Raw genomic sequence first — 17,016 nt, forward strand, 5'->3', positions numbered from 1 at the left:
AAAAAAAAAAAAAAAAAAAAAAAAAAAGATTAATGTTTAGGAGCATTAAATTAGGAGGAGCACTAATGAGCTGACTCCCCCATTGATGTGATGGTTGTCTCTATTTGTTTTTCTTTTTTTTTTTTAGTTCATTAGAGTTGTCAATACTTATTTTTTTAGTGATCTCAATCAATTCTGCAAAAAAAAAATTAAATATCATAAAAAGAACTATTATTTTAAAATAGAGGGAGTATAATTTTGAGAATAAACATTCTTTAATTTTGTAAGTAAATGTAATATCACCATACACTATTATTATTCAATTAATTCAATTTTTTATTTTTATTTTTATTTTTATTTAAATGACTTACTCTGGCAGTCAATGAACGGCTCAGATCAGCTCGATGAATCCGATACCACCTAAGCTTACAGCAGGCCAAATGGTGACATCTGATCGTACCAGATCACCGCCGAACACACACACAACGAGATCGCATCAAAGGCTGACCCGAATCGGATCCATCAAAATCGGATGAGTCTCCATGTTAATTAACATGCACCACCAGCGAAACGAAAATGGATCAAAACTTTTTCCCATCCATTTCAAATTTTCTACTTTACCAAACGCTTTACACAGATGCTCTCCCATGCTTGTCGTTTTTCTTGTTCTCTGCAACTCTGTATCGTGCAATTCCACTGAATCAACAACATACTCTTGAATTGTTTCCCCATATTTTCGAAATTTCTGGAACCCTATTTTCTTGGGAGGAAAAGTTGAAGAAAATTGCGGAAACTGGGTGTGAGATCGAGAGAGAATGAGAATGGGTTCAGAATCGAACTCATCAGCAACAGCATCGTCGTCTCCGAGTGGGAAGCGGAGTAGAGATCCAGAAGATGAGGTTTATCTCGACAATCTCCATTCTCACAAGCGTTATCTTAGCGAGGTCCATCTCTCTCTATCTCTCAATCTGCGCCCTCTTCGTTTAGAAATGATGAATTGTTGAGACATTTATTATCCTTTTTTTAATGCTTTCGATAATTAGGTTAGGTTATGTTGATGAATTTCCTGATTATTTTGATAGATTATTTTGAATTTCTTGATTTTTTGTTGTTGCGAATTTGGGAAATTCATTCCATTTTGGGGGGCTTTAAAAGTTGGTTGGTTGTGCAGATAATGGCATCGAGTTTGAATGGATTAACAGTTGGTGATTCCATCCCTGACAATCTCATGGAATCTCCGGCTAGGCCAGACAACTTGTTTTATCTCAGGTGAGATTTTGGAAAGACTTTATCATAAAGCTTATAAATCTTAAGTTGTTAGGGCTGCAAACAAATGGAGTGGAGCTGAGTAGCAGGTTAAGCTTGGCTTGAAAATTTAACAGGTTTTAAAATGTGGGGGTCAAGCTTGACTTGTTGATATAACTAGCCAATCTTGAATGAGTTTTTAACAAGAAGATCATGAGTTAAGCTCGAGTATCTTCATTTTTTATAGTTCCTATAAGCTTATTATCTAGCTGAATAGGTTGTTTAAGCTTGGTTTAAATCCATTTGGTTAAGTTTTCAAAACCTAGTTTGGTAAAATAAAAATAAAAAAACAGAAACAAAAAAACTCATTATTTTCATATGGTTTTCTATTTTTGGAAGACGAAAGTAATTTTAGAAAATTCAAAAAAAAAAAAAAAAAGAACTGGTGTTTATTCTTGGCTAAATAGTTATAAATTTTTTGAAAAAATTTCAAAAACGAACTTTGAAAACTCAACCAAACAGAGCAAGTTTGATTTGTCTACATAACAAACTGATCTCAAACAAGTGTTTAACAAACCGAACATGAGTCTAGCTCGATTAGCTTGGTTTGGTCACCCCCTCCCGGAGAAAAAAAAACCACATACACACGTGTTAGTGATTGTCATTGTCAACCATATTCTCTAGTGAGGAGAAATTTAGGCCCTTCTGGTCTTGTGCAAATTTTTTTTCAAAAACATTGAGGCCTTGTTTGGTTTGTTTTTCAAAAAAAAAATTGGGAAAAATTTTATACAAACAAATTTTCAAGAGTAATCAAACCAAACAAATTTTTTCAAAAAAAATCTCAAAATTTTGTTTGGTTACCTAATTTCCAAAATCATTCTCTCTCTCATACACATCAAATCAATTACTTTCTTTAAAACTCTCTCCCCAAAACAATTTTCCAAAACTATTTCTGAAAAAAAAGGCAAACCAAACAAGTTTTTGTACTTTTTATCTCAAAAATTACTCTACAAACACACCCCAAATTCTTTGTAGGATCATATGTTAACTACTTCTAAGTCATACCTCTTGTTGTTATTTATATCTGTTTTTCTTTTTGTTGTCTAATAGAATGTAGCATTGCAATGAATGAATGACCTCTAGACATCTTTGGTCTTATAAAGATTGAAGGCGTTTGGGCCGTTAGTTTTAAGCCATAGTCCAATCAACTACTTTGTTGATTCAAAACCACTTTTAAAGTGGCATTTTTGGAGTTCCATGGCCCTAGAACATAGCAAACTTCAAGGGGCAAAGTGTTCTTTTGTATGATTTATTCTTTTCTGGTGTTGGCTTACTGTAGTTGAACCTTTGCAATTATTACTGGTGCCTTGCTCTGCATTGAGTAAAGTTGTAAGATGGCGCATTGTTGGTATTTTATAACAATGAAAAACAATCACCTCTCTTTGGCCATGCAGATGAGTTGTCTTTGACTTTCAAATCCTTATTTTCTAGTCTAGATCATAATTATAACCTAAATACTCTTGTTGTGTAACTTGTGTTCATCGGGGATAAGGGGTGCTCCTCAAATTAGCTCATGTTTTGTGCTTTAGGCTAGCCTTCTGTTTAATTTTTTAAGAGGAGAAATTGAACTGTTATAAGTTATATCCTAAATGCTCTTGTTCTGTACATGGGGGATGTGGGGTGCTCCTCGAATTAGTTCGTATTTTGTGCTTTAGGTTACCTCTTGTCAAATTTTTTATGAGGAGAAGTTGAACCGTCACCCCACTGAGAGTACAAGATACAAGCTACTGTGTCACCACTTGCAAAAATCTTGCTCAATATACTTTTCAACACTATAAATTAGGTAAGAACCACGGAGCTCGAATCCTTTGTCCCTCAAAAGTGCATGTCCTGCTATCCATGCACTCATATCCGCACCATCGTGCATTTAATTAATTTTTAATTTAAATAAAATCATATCGTGCAACTATAAGTGCATGGGAGTTGGGACTGGGGGATAGGGACTTTTGGGGACAAAAGGATCCCGTCCTAGAACAAATATGTTCTGGAAGACCTTGTAGGTATTATGAATAATAAAAAATAAATAAATAAATAATATCAGGAATATGAATAATGTACTTATATAAATACCTTTTGATATATCTGTACCGGTAAATAATTTATTATGCATATACACTTGAATGCATTTATTTTCTGTATACACCCTCTGGGGACATCTTGATTTCTAGCATTTTTAGGATTATTAGGAATGCTTTTATTGGTCTTGGTCTTGCTCCATGTTACTTTCACTCCTGTAGAAGTTCTCAAATGGATGGATCCTATGGAACTTTGGTTTGTTGTACGTTTTTTTTTTTTTTTGAACTGGTTGGTTTGTTGTACCTTGAACATGTCTTTTTAAAGTATAAACTTGTTTCTCTTATCTAATTCTTTCTTTGAAAATACTTGATCGCTTTGTTTTCGCTCCTTTATGTTTCCAGGGATGAGATGTCCATACAATATTCTCCAATGTCAGAAGACTCTGATGACTTGAGATACTGCGAAACTCCAATACACACTTGTTCATCCCAACCTGACAGCCTACCAACTAGTCCTGTCTCTCCATACAGGTATCAAAGACCCCTGAGTGGATTCTATTCTGCTCCCCCAACCACATCGAACCCTTCACCCACCATCACCTCCTCACAAACTCGTCAGCGAGGCTCTGATTCCGAGGGCCGGTTTCCATCATCACCTAGTGATATATGCCACTCAGCAGATTTGAGGAGGGCTGCGCTCTTGCGGTCGGTGCAGATGAGAACTCAACCTCTGGGCCCTTCACCATTTGAATTGCCATGTGGGCCAGGACAAGAGTCGTTTCATAATATAGAAATTGAAGAGCGGCCATGCTCGTACATGAAGGCTTTAGTTGATGAGAGGGACTATCAGATTGAAGAATGTTCTTCGTTTAACATCACCGAGCCTGAATATAATGAAGAAAAGTCTTGCAGGGTGCTGAACGCGAATATGAAAGTGGATGAGCCTGCGGATAAAATTCTTTGAACAATGGGTTCGCAAAATTGTGAAAATGTTGGAATTTGTAATAGTTTCGAGAAATTACCTGTCTCAAAAGCGATGGTTTTTCCTGAAAGCTATGGGAGGATGTGGCAATGGGCTGAAAGTGAAAATTTGAAAGAGTTGCTTTTGTTTGCTTACTGGGAAAAGGTACACCATATGCTCCCTATCCCTTTCTTGTTGTTGGAGGCCATGATTTTGTTGTATTATGATAATGTTGTGAATTGGTTGATCTTTATCCAATCCAATGGCCTCTGTTTTCCCCCGTTCTTCTCCAAATCCTGTGACAAGGTAGGCTGGTTTGAGATTAGCATTTGCAAATATGCACGTATGCGCATAGAACTAACTGTTCTCAAATCATGATGGCAAAAACTAGGAAATCCTCTTTTCCAGTTTTGGGATCTTGAAATGCCGTGCCAAGTGTGAATGTATTTTTTGTCAGAATAGTTTAGTAATTTCTTTAGCCAAACCAAAAGGACATCCTGATTCATCACCCAAGACTATTCAAGATCAGCTTATTCGGCTTCAATAGTCTGTTGTTATACATTGTGTCGATATAAAGATATTACCAGGAAAGAAGTCATTTTCTTCACATGCTATGGAAGAAAAATGTTGCTATGTATGCTGCAGGGATTATCTTTTTCTGTTTTTCTTTTTTGATCAAAGCAGGGATTATCTTGAAGCTTGACTACACAATATATATATATATATATATATATATATATATATATGTATATATTGTGTATTTGACGCATAAATGCAAGATTCTTGTTTGTTTAAAGAAAGCCATGAAAATGCCAATGCCTGTCGTCAGCTTCTCAAATTGTCATCCGTGAGGGAAAACACTAATTCCAATTTCTAACTAAAGGATAAAATTAATAATTTTAAAGGTAATTTGATTGTTTTATAAAAGGGTGATACCATTGCACTATTTTTTTTCATTTTAAGATTATAATTTTCAAAATTCAACTGTTTAAAAAAAAGGAAAATAGAGAGTAAATTACATTATTAACTTTCATACACTACTGTGTTTTCTTTTAAATTGTATTTAAATCATGAATTTAAAAAAGAAATGAAAAAAGGAAAAGTTGTAAGAGTGTGAATAAAATATAATAATAATAAATTCTTTATTTCTTTTGCCTTCTCTTTTTATTTTCCAAACCTATGATCTAAATATAACATTAAAGTTTTAAATTATATAAAATTTTACCCTTCTTTCATTGGTAGTCTAAGTTTGATATTAAAAAAATAATAATTATCATGTAAAATATTTTTTTTAATTAATCACTTATTTATACAACATTTGTATTAATTTTAATCAATTCAACTTTATTTAAATAAAAAAATAAGTATAATTACACCAAACCTATAAAATTTATTATATTTCTTTCAAATATCAATGGTGATCATAGTAATTTACCTTTTGAAAATTAGAGGACAACCAGACATATAGCGATCCTGTAACAACCCCCGTACTGTTTACTGATTAATGACCGATTGATTACCGATAATCACCGATTACTGTTAAACGGAACTGATAATGACTGATAACTGACCGATAATTGAACTGATTAAAAGTACTGAACTGACTGACTGAAACTGGAACCGAATTGATTGAGTATATGTTAGTTAAATTGCATTCTATCTGTTTGACTGTATGATTATCTGTTCATACTTATATGTTTAAACTGCTAATTGAAGGCCTTATCGGCGGCCGAAATCGGAATTGATTAGTGTTTTATGATCCTCATAATTAATGTGATTTTATGGTATAATTATCTGAAAACTGATTAGGTATGATTAAATTAGATTAAAATAAGCTAATTAAAGAGTTTGGTTTATTTACCATATTGCCACCCTTAGTGGCACACTACCTAGTGATGCTAGAGCCTTGCATCCTTGACTCACAACATTTCCCTCAGCCATTTCCCCTCTCATTGCCGACCATAGAGAGAGAAAAACTAGAGGAGTGGAGTTCATCTCAATTTTGCTTGTAAATTGCTTGGTAATTGAAGAAATTGTTGAAGTGATTGCATATTTGAACTCCCTTCTTGAAATACAAGACTAAAGGTAGCTTCATTGTCTTCTTATTCATGTTTTGAGTGGATTCATGCATGGTTCATGTTAATTTGTAGAGCTAAGTCATGTTTTGGTTCACTAATGGTGGATTGAAGCTCATCTCTTGCATGCATGTTAGTATTGTTGCATTTTGAGGTTGATTACATGGACATTAGTACATGCATGCTCATATTGTTGTTATAGACCATGTTTTCATCTGGTTTTGAAAAGAAATGAGCTCATTTGAGCAAGCTTTGGAGCTTTAATTTGGTTTAAAACTCATCCATGCATGTTTGAATGTTGTTCTTGAAAATGGGTTTGAATATGGTTTTAATTGACTCACCTTTGGGGCTTGAATTCATAAATTGAGCTTTGAAACTTGTTATACATTGAATTTAGTTATGTTTTCCAGAATTTGGGCCCAAGAGGTCGAGTTTGGAGTGGTTGAATGCTTGGTTTGAGCTTGGGAGGCAAATCTGGAAATTCCAGATTTGGCTTCCTCGCTCGAGCGAAGGGTTCCCCGCTCGAGCGAGCACCTTTGTCCAGGGCTCCGCTCGAGCGACCATCGAGCGACCATCGCGCGTAAAATCTCAGCATCCAGTATTTTTACTGTTTTGCAGACCGCTCGAGCAAAGGATTACTCGCTCGAGCGAAGCCTTTGATTTTGGACTTACGCTCGAGCGTAGAAAGTCTCGCTCGAGCGAGGCCCCTATTTTCAGCAAACTGTGCAAAATGTTTTCTAAGTGTATTTTTGCATCCTCATCCCATCCTAGGCATTCTTAGGCCTAGTTTAAGACATTTAGATGAGAATATCGTTGTAGAACACACCAAGGCAAATTAGGGATTAAGTTATGATATTTCCCAACTGTGTAGCTTAGTGTGTGTTCAACCTGTAAACTGTGTAGCCCAGAACTCTGTGAGTAACAATTGTGTAAAGATATGTTCAACTGATATCTTTTGAATACTGAACTGAACTGTTTACTGAACTGGTATTACTGAATGAATGTATGTCCTTTATTTCTGAACTGTACTGTGGCATCCTTAGTACCTACTGTTTACTGTTACTGTTACTGTTACAGAGATCTCTGTCGGTTCCCTCGTGGAGCCACTACTGTTTACTGACTGATGGCCATCATTACTGTTCGGTCTTTTAAGACCTACTGTTACTGTTATGCTAATGGATGTACCACATATGACTGTTTACTGTACTGAACAACTGAAATACTGATTGAATTGAACTGTTTTCATTACCGTAAGGACATTCATTCTAAACCCCTTTACGCTTTATGTTATTCACTAGGCTTTAGCTCACTGTTTATATATATATGTAGGTGCTCAGCCACCAGATCGGAGCTAGGAGCGTGGGTTAGACTCCAGTTTTGTCAAGCCAGCCTATGTGCCTCACTGCGAGGTTCCGAGCCTATCTGTTAAGGCTTAGGGGTCTTTTACAATTCCCCCTTCTGTACTGTTTTACTGTTCTGTATAGACTGAGTGTTACTGTACTGTTATATAGGGTCGAGTCCCTAGTCTGAATGATTGTAAATATTGTGTATACTGTTCTGTACTGTTTATGTATAAATGTATCAAAAGCCTTTTTGCATACAGACTGTCACAGCTCAATGGACACTATTTCTTTACTGTATTGGCTTCTGCCAGGCCCTGTACTCTGTTTTACTGTATTACTGTTAAGCAGGCCTTCGGTAATCTCGGATTACTGGCCGATTACGGTGCTAAACCCATAGGGCCGGGTTTGGGTCGTGACAGATCCCGGTTTCTCTTCCTTTGATTGTTGTATTTTAGACTTAGGTTCCGTGGAGTTGGTGGTTGTATATCTTATTGTTATCCTTTAATTCTGTGTGTTTGAGTTTTAGGATGTGTTGGGCGTGTTTCGAACAGGTTGGTTGAGTTTTAGTCTCATTCCTTGTTGCCCAGATTTTTGGTGGTACGCTCGACCGGGTCCCTTTGCGCTCAAGCGGAGTTTGATTTTTGGTTGTCCGCTCAAGCGGGCCTTATTGCACTCGAGTAGGGTTTTCACACTCTTAGCATTTCGTGCCTCTGCAAAACTTCTGTAGGTGTGTTTTTCACGCTCGAACGGATTTCCTTACGCTCGAGCGGGTGTCTTGGCGCTCGAGCGGGTAGTTCATTGTCTGTAAAAGCTCTGGAAGGGGGGAATCTACGCTCGAGCGGCCTTCCCTTTGCGCTCGAGCGAGTGTGTTTTGCAGTTGTGTCTTGGCGCTCGAGCGGGAATATTTACGCTCGAGCGGGTCCAGTTTTTGTGTCTAACGCTCGAGCGTCCTATTCTTCGTTTGAGCGGGTCATACGTATATCAAATATCAGCTGGGTCTTTTTAGATCATTTTTCAACTTTCACTCTCTCTCTTACTTTTTCAAAAAGCCATTTTTGAAAGCTTCTCTCACTACTTTCTTCCTTCTCTCTTAGGATTGATCTAGTATGAGTGATTTTCTACCCTTGGGCCTTTGTAAAAAGTGTGTTGATCGTTGAGGGCTACATTTTGATCTGAGAATCTTGGAATTTGGAGCATTTTGGAGTTCTTCATCATTTCTTTTGGGTTTCATCTCTTGAGGTAAGGATTCCTACTCATCTTTATGATCTTTAATCTAAATGTAGAGCTTTTGTATAAATGGTTTGGTTTGGGAAGTTAGGATTTGTAATGTATTATATTGGAAAAGAGAGGTTTTGTCTTTTTGACTCATATATATATATATATATATGGGGTTTTAAAAAAGAGATTATTGATGTTGTTGGTAATATTTGGACCTTTGGGTCAATATTGAATTTAAAGGGAAAAATGCCATATTTTGGTATATTTGGGTCATTAGTGTAATTAATGACATTTGTTATGAAATTGAGTTGGATTTATAAACCGCTCACTTTTGAAAATGTCAATTATATACCTGTTGAGACATTTATTATCTGTTTAGAAACAACTGCTTTGGATTATCGGTGGAGGATAGTCTTGATTGTTGTAGACATTGCATGATGATTAGGTGAATTAAAACTAATCAAGTTGTGTATTTGAATACATGGGTGCCGAATCCCGCGGATGAAATTTTCGTGAAATGGCCATTTGAATGTAATTATACATGGGTGTCGAATCCCGCGGACGCAGTTTCCGTAAAATGGCAATCCGAATATATCTATACATGGGTGCCGAGTCCCGCGATGAAATATCTGTAAAATGGCCATAAGAGAAGGAAAATACATGGGTGCCGAATCCCGCGGACGCAATTTCCGTAAAATGGCAAGTTGTAGTATTGTTGGCATGAGATGTAGCCTCATTTCAGTTATTTGGTCAGATTCTGAGCCATATTTATAAGTTGAGTTTTGTTAAGTTGAACATTTATCAAGTGCTAATATTTTAATTATTGCTCATATTTTGTTTAGCATATCTCTACTGGGCGTTGACTCACCCTATATGAGACATCATTTTCAGGTACAGGTAGCATGCCACCTCCAATGACGTAGCTTGAGAGGCTTAGTGGCTAGGACATCTTTTGTGATTACATTTTTGTATTACATGTATATCAAGCCAAAGGCTTCTTTTGTGTAGAGTTAGTTCTCTCCTTTTGTAATCAAGTGTTGACTTGGAAAGTTGTAAGCCTATAGGGCATTTACTTTTGTTGTTAACATGTAATACATTTTGTAAGAATACTCTGATAGTTATAATATGAGAACTCTTTTACTTATCGTGAATGTATGTTATGTTATGATGGGTTTATTTTTTAGAGCATTACAAAACAAAACCCATGTAAGTAAAATGTGTCACCCTTAATTTCATGCACATAGCCCAAATGATTTTATGCACATAGCTTTGGTTGTTTACCAATGGCATGTCTTTCGACATCTTCAAATATTAATTTCTTCTGACTGGGAAAAAAATCTATGTTTTATTTATTTATGAGTAATGCTACGGATCAAATTTTCTACCAAATAAATAATCAAATGTCTCACATAAGTGTAAGATTCGTAATTTTGTAAGTTTCACATTCATGTGAGACATTTAATCATTTATTTGATAAAAAAAATTTAGAGCTTATAGCATTTTCCTTTATTTATTTTGGGACAAGTTTATGTGACCTAGGACTGTGCAAAATACCACCAAATCCGTTAAAATCGTACCGATCCGCATCAATTCGCACCTGCTCTAACCGCTAACCACGGTTTAAACTTTAAAATTTATAATCCATCAACCGAACCGTTCTGCTCCGCTATAATTAATACATATATATTTTTTAACTTCCAATGAAATATCAATGTAAAAATAAGTGTGAGAGATATTTAAGATGTGAAATTTATTACAAATTAGTAATTATATATATAAAACATATTATGTAAAATTACTGTGTTATATATCTAAAAAATATTATACAAATTAGTATTATATACTATGCAAATGTATGATAATTAATTAAAATATTCTTCAATCCGTCAATCAGCTAAAAACTGCCCAAACCGTAATTTGTCAATCCGCTAATCCGCCAACCCACTATTCGGTTTGTAATTTTACTCTCAAACCGCCTGAACCGCACCGCACCGCACACACGCCTAATGTGACCGATGAAAAATCTTACACACAATCAAATGAATGAAAATTTCACAAAGATGCAACTCAACCCGTCATCTAGCAATAGGGGTGGGAATGTGACCTAGAATAAACTGAATTTGAGACATTCATGTACAGAATGTATGTCAATCAGCAGGGAACCGACTAAAGTCACCTTGTCCATGTTCGAAAAATTCAGTTTGGACAATACTCATATTCCTATCTAAAGTCTATTTCCAGATGCTTGGTAAGCAAAATCCATGTTGCCACAACGAAAATATACACCTAGACTACCAAGTTTTTCACAAAACACATAATCAAAGCCATTTGAAGCGCCTTACATTAGATGACACACTTTAACAGTTCAATCAATGAGATGGATATCAGGGGTTTCCTCAAGGTGCAGTATGGCCAAATGCAGACTTTCTAAATCTTCGACGTCAATCTTTTTCATTGAGAGGCTCCTTTTCAATTTCTTTAGATGACTGCTGATCTGCAACCCCAACTTGTGTTTAGAATCCTCATTGTTGCTCATCGCTACAGGGGTGCAATCTCTTGAAAGCAAAGAAGCTGACCATCTTCTATCACCTGTGAATGTAGCATTCAACCTAGAAATAAGTAAAAAGAAGACGAGTTAAAATCACAAGAAATGCTAAATTTTACACACATAACATGGACAAACCCTCGACCTAGGCCCATCCCATACCCAAGGGAGGGCTAGGCAAGAGATGGGCCTTGAGCCTATATAGCCTGGGCTCGAGACAATTACCCCCAAAGGTGTACAACTGACCCACATAGGGAAAAGTATACAATGATGCAGTAGCAACTGAAACAGTAAACCACATATCCATCCATTTATGATTAAAACATTTTCAACTTGATTATAACAATTAGGCCTTCATTTTAACATATTGCCGCAGCACATGAAGATGCAGCAAGTGCAAATCCTCAATATCTTCCCCTTCCACAACTTCCATATCCCATTAACTTCCAAATTTAACATTCGGTGCCAAATGAGTAGAGGACTAGTAGTAGAATCAGAGCAGAATGAGGCAAGAAACTAATTGAAGTTCAGCCAGATGCCATTCACTACTATGTTTTCAAACAAAATGCAGAAAGGAGCAATTATTGATGGAGGTCTATCCATGAAAGCAAGCAAGACGCTATGAAACCTATATTTTGGTTTAGTGATTCTTACTTTTTAAGTATGCTTTGCAAGTCCAAGTTGTCTTTCACGCTATATAAAGCATCTACTGCATCCTCTTCTGTCCTAGCCAAACCCTCCAATGAACCAAATGACATGCATATTGAGTGTATTGCAGCATCAGCAGTTTCATTACTGATATTCTTAATTCTAATAGTAACAGTCTCTAGGGGATGGGGAGGATGAATTGGAAGATGAAAGCTCTTCACTGTAATCCCACCAGCTGAAACTGCTCTCCTCCTTGACTCTACACTCTTCAAACATTCTCACAACAAAATAATTAAACATCTATATGCATATATATATATATAAGAAAACCTAAATATATTATTATTATTTACCTGGAATTCAACATCGCAACAGTGAAGTCCATTAGGTAGAGTCCTCATGGAAGCTCTGGAGATCTCACCAAATATTGAAATAGCTCCTATTAGCTGGGAAAGCTTGACTATGGATGGTACGTCCTCAATAGTAATAGAGCTTGAATTTGGCAAGTGAGAAGCATTCTTGGTGTTAACAGCATATCTAGAATCATAATTCTGGTTCTGAAGTTTGCGGGGAACAGATGGAGAAGTTTTAACCTGATTAAGAATAATGGTATTCAAACTGGGGCTGTTTTCTGCAGACAAAGACCTCTAAGAAAAAACTTTTTTTGAGGTTCAGTTTTCTGCTTCAGACAAATATTTTACGCTGAAGTAAATCAGAACTCACTCATCATCTTTCAAACAGATTACGACTACAAATATGAACACAGAGAAAGCAAACAAAGTAGCATGCAAAGATGACACGGAAGGAAAACTAGTTAACACATTGCACGTGTACCCCATAAAGCTCACGCTTTTCTGTCATCAGTTTCAGCTGTTTCGTGGCACGCTGCGCTGTAGCTGGGCCCAATTCTGAGAAGTCATCATCATCATCATCAACGAAACTATGTAATGACCGCTTTAGGCTTTCGATTCCTTGTAATTGAAGCCTGGCCAATGTTCTATTGTGAGGGAGCTAATAGTAAAGAATGTATTTGTTAAGAAAATGAATCCAACAGACAACCTTACTTTCCCCAACGTGATTATAAATTAGGGCAAATTACATATACACCCCTCCAGGTTTGGTTAAATTACAGATACCCCCTGAGGTTTCGGAAATTACATCCCGCCCCCTGAGGTTTGTATTTTCATAACAATTTACCCCCTGAGATTTATATTTCATAACAAATTACCCCCTAATTTGTTATGCAAATATAGCATTCAGGGGGGAATTCGTAATTTCTCAAACCTCAGGGGGGTATCTGTAATTTTGTCAAACCTGGAGGGGTGTATATGTAATTTGCCCTATAAATTATCAAATTGGCAATGTATTAAGTCATGAGACCTCATTAATAACATGCTGACATAAGCTCATCAGGTATCAGTGTAATTTAACACACGAACATGCACACAAAGCTATCTAAACTATCATATAAAGTCAGCACATCACTTTGAATCTTGAACCCAGCCAGATTTTTTCCTTTCCAGAAATGACCTGAAGTTCCCAAAAAATTATGTTTGATCTTATTTACTTCAAATTTAATTTAACGATTGACATGGAAATGTTAAGAATAATTTTTGAAACTATTTAGCTAAACCACTCACATATGAATCTCTTTTTTTTCCCATTCTCGCAGCCCAATGCGGTAACAAACTCTCAGCCACTTAAAACAGCCACTCACTCACCCAGAATGTATTTCCTTCCCTCCCCTAACATCCTTTCCAATTACCCAGCTGAATGAAAAATTAAAATCATTCTACAATCATTTGCCCCAATCAAGTGTGTGTGTGTGTGTGTGAGAGAGAGAGAGAGAGAGGGATTATCCCCAAATCCATTCAGGCACTTTGTCCACGTTCGAAATGGCCAGCTGGTTGTGACTACCAAGCCTGACTTCTACTGTGTGCATGTTTTTTTTATATATATTTTTTATTAATGATGATAATCTCTAAGTTTTAAATTCTGCAATTAGAAACAACTTGACAACCGAATCTGTATCAGAATAGACACCCCAGTTCAAAATGGGTGTGGAGTGGGTAGGTCGAAAGGAAACTTGGTCTGAAAAACAAATATATTTTTTCCTTTTCCAAAAAATAAAAAATTCCCAAATGTTTTGACTGATAATTTAATCAGTTAGGCTAAAAAAATTATTATCAATTTAGCAGAATAAGTTGAAACCTTGAAAGGGTTTAAGTTAAATCCAACCTGAAATTGAACATGATCTAGTATTCCTTTTTCTCATGTAAAAATGTGGATGGGTTGGAAAAGTAACACAAATAATAACTCTGTATAAGAAAAGCAGAACTACTTTTGAAGATTGAAGAACATAAAAAATAAAATAAAATAAAATAGTTAAAACCCTAATCTAATTTTCTAGGTTCATGAGTGCACTATCAAAACAGACTCAAAACTGAAAAAAATAAATAAATAAAATTTGTAGGAACAAATAAACACAAAGGTGTATAGATATATAAATAAATTTGTACCTGTTAGAGTGGCCATCAGTGTTGAGAAAAGTGAGCCATGGTTTCGCTGAAATGGCTTTGGAAATGTGCCTCCGCTGTAGACCTGTGAAGGAAGACCAAAGAGAAGAAGAAGAAGAAGAGAGTTTGGATTTCAAAAAATTGAGGTGAGGAGTGAATGAATAACCAGTGAATAGCGGCGACAGTGAAGCTCCGAGTCTCGACCTCATCTTCTTCGTCGCTGCGAAGCTCGACGCCGCTTCAATGGGCAAAGGACCACTATATTTGGTGGGCCTTATTGAGGCCCAGTGACCTTGTTCTCTTTCAATATGGCATTTTCCGAAACTTTAGGGAGCGGTGGCCGTCGGCCTAATGACCTGCTGAACCAGATATTTTTAATTATTTTGCTCATAGGTATTTAATATTCAAATTAGGTTTAGGATAAAGAGTTTTGATTTATAAAAATATTAATTATAATTCTATATTATTTTATTTATGAAATAAAGTAATATATATATATATATATATATTTTCTAAGGCTTAAATTTTCAATCTAAAAAACAAAGCTTAAATTAAAATTTTGTTAAAATTGTATTTATTTTACCATTAAATTTTATTACCGTTTCAAATTTAAATAATAAATAAAAAGATCTAAATAATCATATATATATTTAAAGTAATGTTTTTTTCATACTTAAGTCACACGTTATAAGGGTTTTTTTTAAAAAAAAATAGTCATATCAGTATTTATTTTCTTAATTACATATAAATTTCTACATAAACTCAAACATAATTTAAATTATACTAACTTTACCTATTTTATATGGACTCTATTTGACAAATATTTATTTTTCACATATTTTTCATATTAAATTGAGATTATTTACAAACCCAATACTAATTTTTCGTTTCACGTTTTTCTTCTTAATTCTTTTAATGTATTAGGATTTTTTTTTTTTAATGTTAAATTGCCTTCTTTTTTTTTTCTTCTTATTTTCCCGTGAATTATTCTATGTACAGTATCAATTCTACATTATTCTATATTATGAATTTGTTGTTTAAATTTTATAGTGATTCGATACATGAAATTATACTTTAATTCTTACATTATCTTATATATAATCACAACTCACAGGAGAAAAAATTTACACAACAATGATACTTTGAGGAACCTCTAAAGTTTAGATTTACTGTTTGAATTACTTTTTCAATTGTTGAATAGTAAGTTCTTTTATATTTTAACATCGTATTACAAATAATTAATCACTTCACATATTGAGATGTATCTATTGTTTGGACGTTTTCATTTTATTATTTTTTTGGTTTAGATATTATTATGTGATTCCTTCTTAATTAGTCATTGTTATTTCGTTTAGGAAAAATTACTCATAAGTCTCATATTAGAAAATGTTACTCTATCTAGTCCTGAGTGTTTTTTTATAAACCATTTAGTCCTTTTTTTACATCACAACATTATCATCAAAACAACATCAAACATCATAACATCATGTTAAACAAAATTCAAAACCCACCATTGAACAACATCATCAACATCAACGTCAACGTCAACGTCAACATCAACATCCGAACCCTTGATTGCCAGATTGGAGAATACTCACCAAGCTCTCTTATTCGCTATGTATAATCCCTCCTACTCCACTCTTCCTATTTCTTCTTCTTCCCCATCCCTAACCCTAGCCCTACTCCTCTCCCTCTCCCTCTCCCTCGCCTCACCTGCCGATCGACCTCTTCCACCACCGCCTCCGCCGCCATGGCCTCCTCCTCCGTCCAACGCCGACGACGCCGCTGTCTCTCTGTAAACACCACCACCAACCTCACTCTCACCGCCGCCGAAAAAGTGATCGGAGACGACGATCTGCTTAGCCGGATCCTCATACGGCTATCGGCGAAACCTCTATTCCGATTCAAGAATGTTCTGGTAATTTTTCCTGGTTGATGATATGTTTTGATGATGTTGTTTTCTGATGTTTGAATCTGATTCTGTGATTCTGATGTTTGAATCTGATTCTGTGATTATGAGATAAACATCAGATTCTGTGATTCAAACATTGATTCTACCTCGCAGAATCTGATGTTTGAATAAACTACATCATCAATCTGATGTTTGAATAAACTACATCATTAATCTCTGATGTTTGAATCTGATGTTTGAATCTGATGTTTGAATCACCTTGTGCCGCCGCTTATCATCATCAAAACCCACCGTCAACGGCGGCAAATCCATCACCATCAAAACCAAAAAGAACCAGAAGAAGAAGGAGAAGTTCTTCATGGATGGCTCTGAAGCAACATCGTCTTCAACCTCGTCTGCTGAAGAACATCACTGTGTTGATGATATTTTGTTAATGTTGATCTGATTTGATGATGTTTTGATGTTTGAACATGGTCGATGTTGTCGATGTTCGATGTTT

At 35.5% G+C, this 17,016-nt stretch overlaps 2 protein-coding genes across 6 annotated transcripts; one reads left to right on the top strand and one right to left on the bottom strand.

Moving 5' to 3' along the window:
• Positions 1-372: 372 nt before the first annotated feature.
• Positions 373-10,047, top strand: LOC114285921 (uncharacterized). 2 transcript variants are annotated; one of them, XR_014347101.1, is made up of 4 exons: positions 449-923; positions 1,151-1,248; positions 3,702-4,425; positions 9,788-10,047. XR_014347101.1 is itself a non-coding variant. In XM_028229010.2 (3 exons), the coding sequence occupies exons 1-3, from the start codon at positions 795-797 to the stop codon at positions 4,261-4,263; spliced, it is 789 nt and encodes a 262-aa protein (XP_028084811.2). In that variant the 5' UTR covers positions 373-794; the 3' UTR covers positions 4,264-4,867. The 2 variants fall into 2 exon arrangements, 1 of the variants encoding a protein (XP_028084811.2); XM_028229010.2 differs by lacking the exon at positions 9,788-10,047 and having other exon boundaries at positions 373-923; positions 3,702-4,867.
• A 949-nt stretch (positions 10,048-10,996) lies between these two features.
• LOC114285922 (sucrose-phosphatase-like protein) lies at positions 10,997-14,996 on the bottom strand. Of its 4 annotated transcripts, none has more exons than XM_028229012.2 (6): positions 14,772-14,996; positions 14,609-14,690; positions 12,924-13,074; positions 12,443-12,682; positions 12,096-12,355; positions 10,997-11,485 (listed from the first exon to the last, which is right to left on the bottom strand). In XM_028229012.2, the coding sequence occupies exons 1-6, from the start codon at positions 14,812-14,814 to the stop codon at positions 11,482-11,484; spliced, it is 780 nt and encodes a 259-aa protein (XP_028084813.2). In that variant the 5' UTR covers positions 14,815-14,996; the 3' UTR covers positions 10,997-11,481. The 4 variants fall into 4 exon arrangements, with proteins under 4 accessions (XP_028084813.2, XP_028084812.2, XP_082755832.1 ...); XM_028229011.2 differs by having other exon boundaries at positions 10,997-11,505; XM_082899706.1 differs by having other exon boundaries at positions 14,609-14,961.
• Between the last annotated feature and the right edge of the window lie 2,020 nt (positions 14,997-17,016).

Source organism: Camellia sinensis, chromosome 12 (assembly GCF_055761805.1).
Source record: "Camellia sinensis isolate YWXY chromosome 12, ASM5576180v1, whole genome shotgun sequence".
NCBI lineage: Eukaryota > Viridiplantae > Streptophyta > Magnoliopsida > Ericales > Theaceae > Camellia > Camellia sinensis.

Coding starts and splice junctions, on each gene's coding strand:
- LOC114285921 (XM_028229010.2), top strand. CDS start 795: ATGAGAATGGGTTCAGAATCGAACTCATCAGCAACAGCATCGTCGTCT. Junction 924..1,150: donor ACAAGCGTTATCTTAGCGAG/GTCCATCTCTCT, acceptor TTGGTTGTGCAG/ATAATGGCATCGAGTTTGAA. Junction 1,249..3,701: donor GACAACTTGTTTTATCTCAG/GTGAGATTTTGG, acceptor TTATGTTTCCAG/GGATGAGATGTCCATACAAT.
- LOC114285922 (XM_082899705.1), bottom strand. CDS start 14,814: ATGAGGTCGAGACTCGGAGCTTCACTGTCGCCGCTATTCACTGGTTAT. Junction 13,075..14,608: donor ACTGATGGCCACTCTAACAG/GTACAAATTTAT, acceptor AACATTGGCCAG/GCTTCAATTACAAGGAATCG. Junction 12,356..12,442: donor GTTGCGATGTTGAATTCCAG/GTAAATAATAAT, acceptor GAATGTTTGAAG/AGTGTAGAGTCAAGGAGGAG.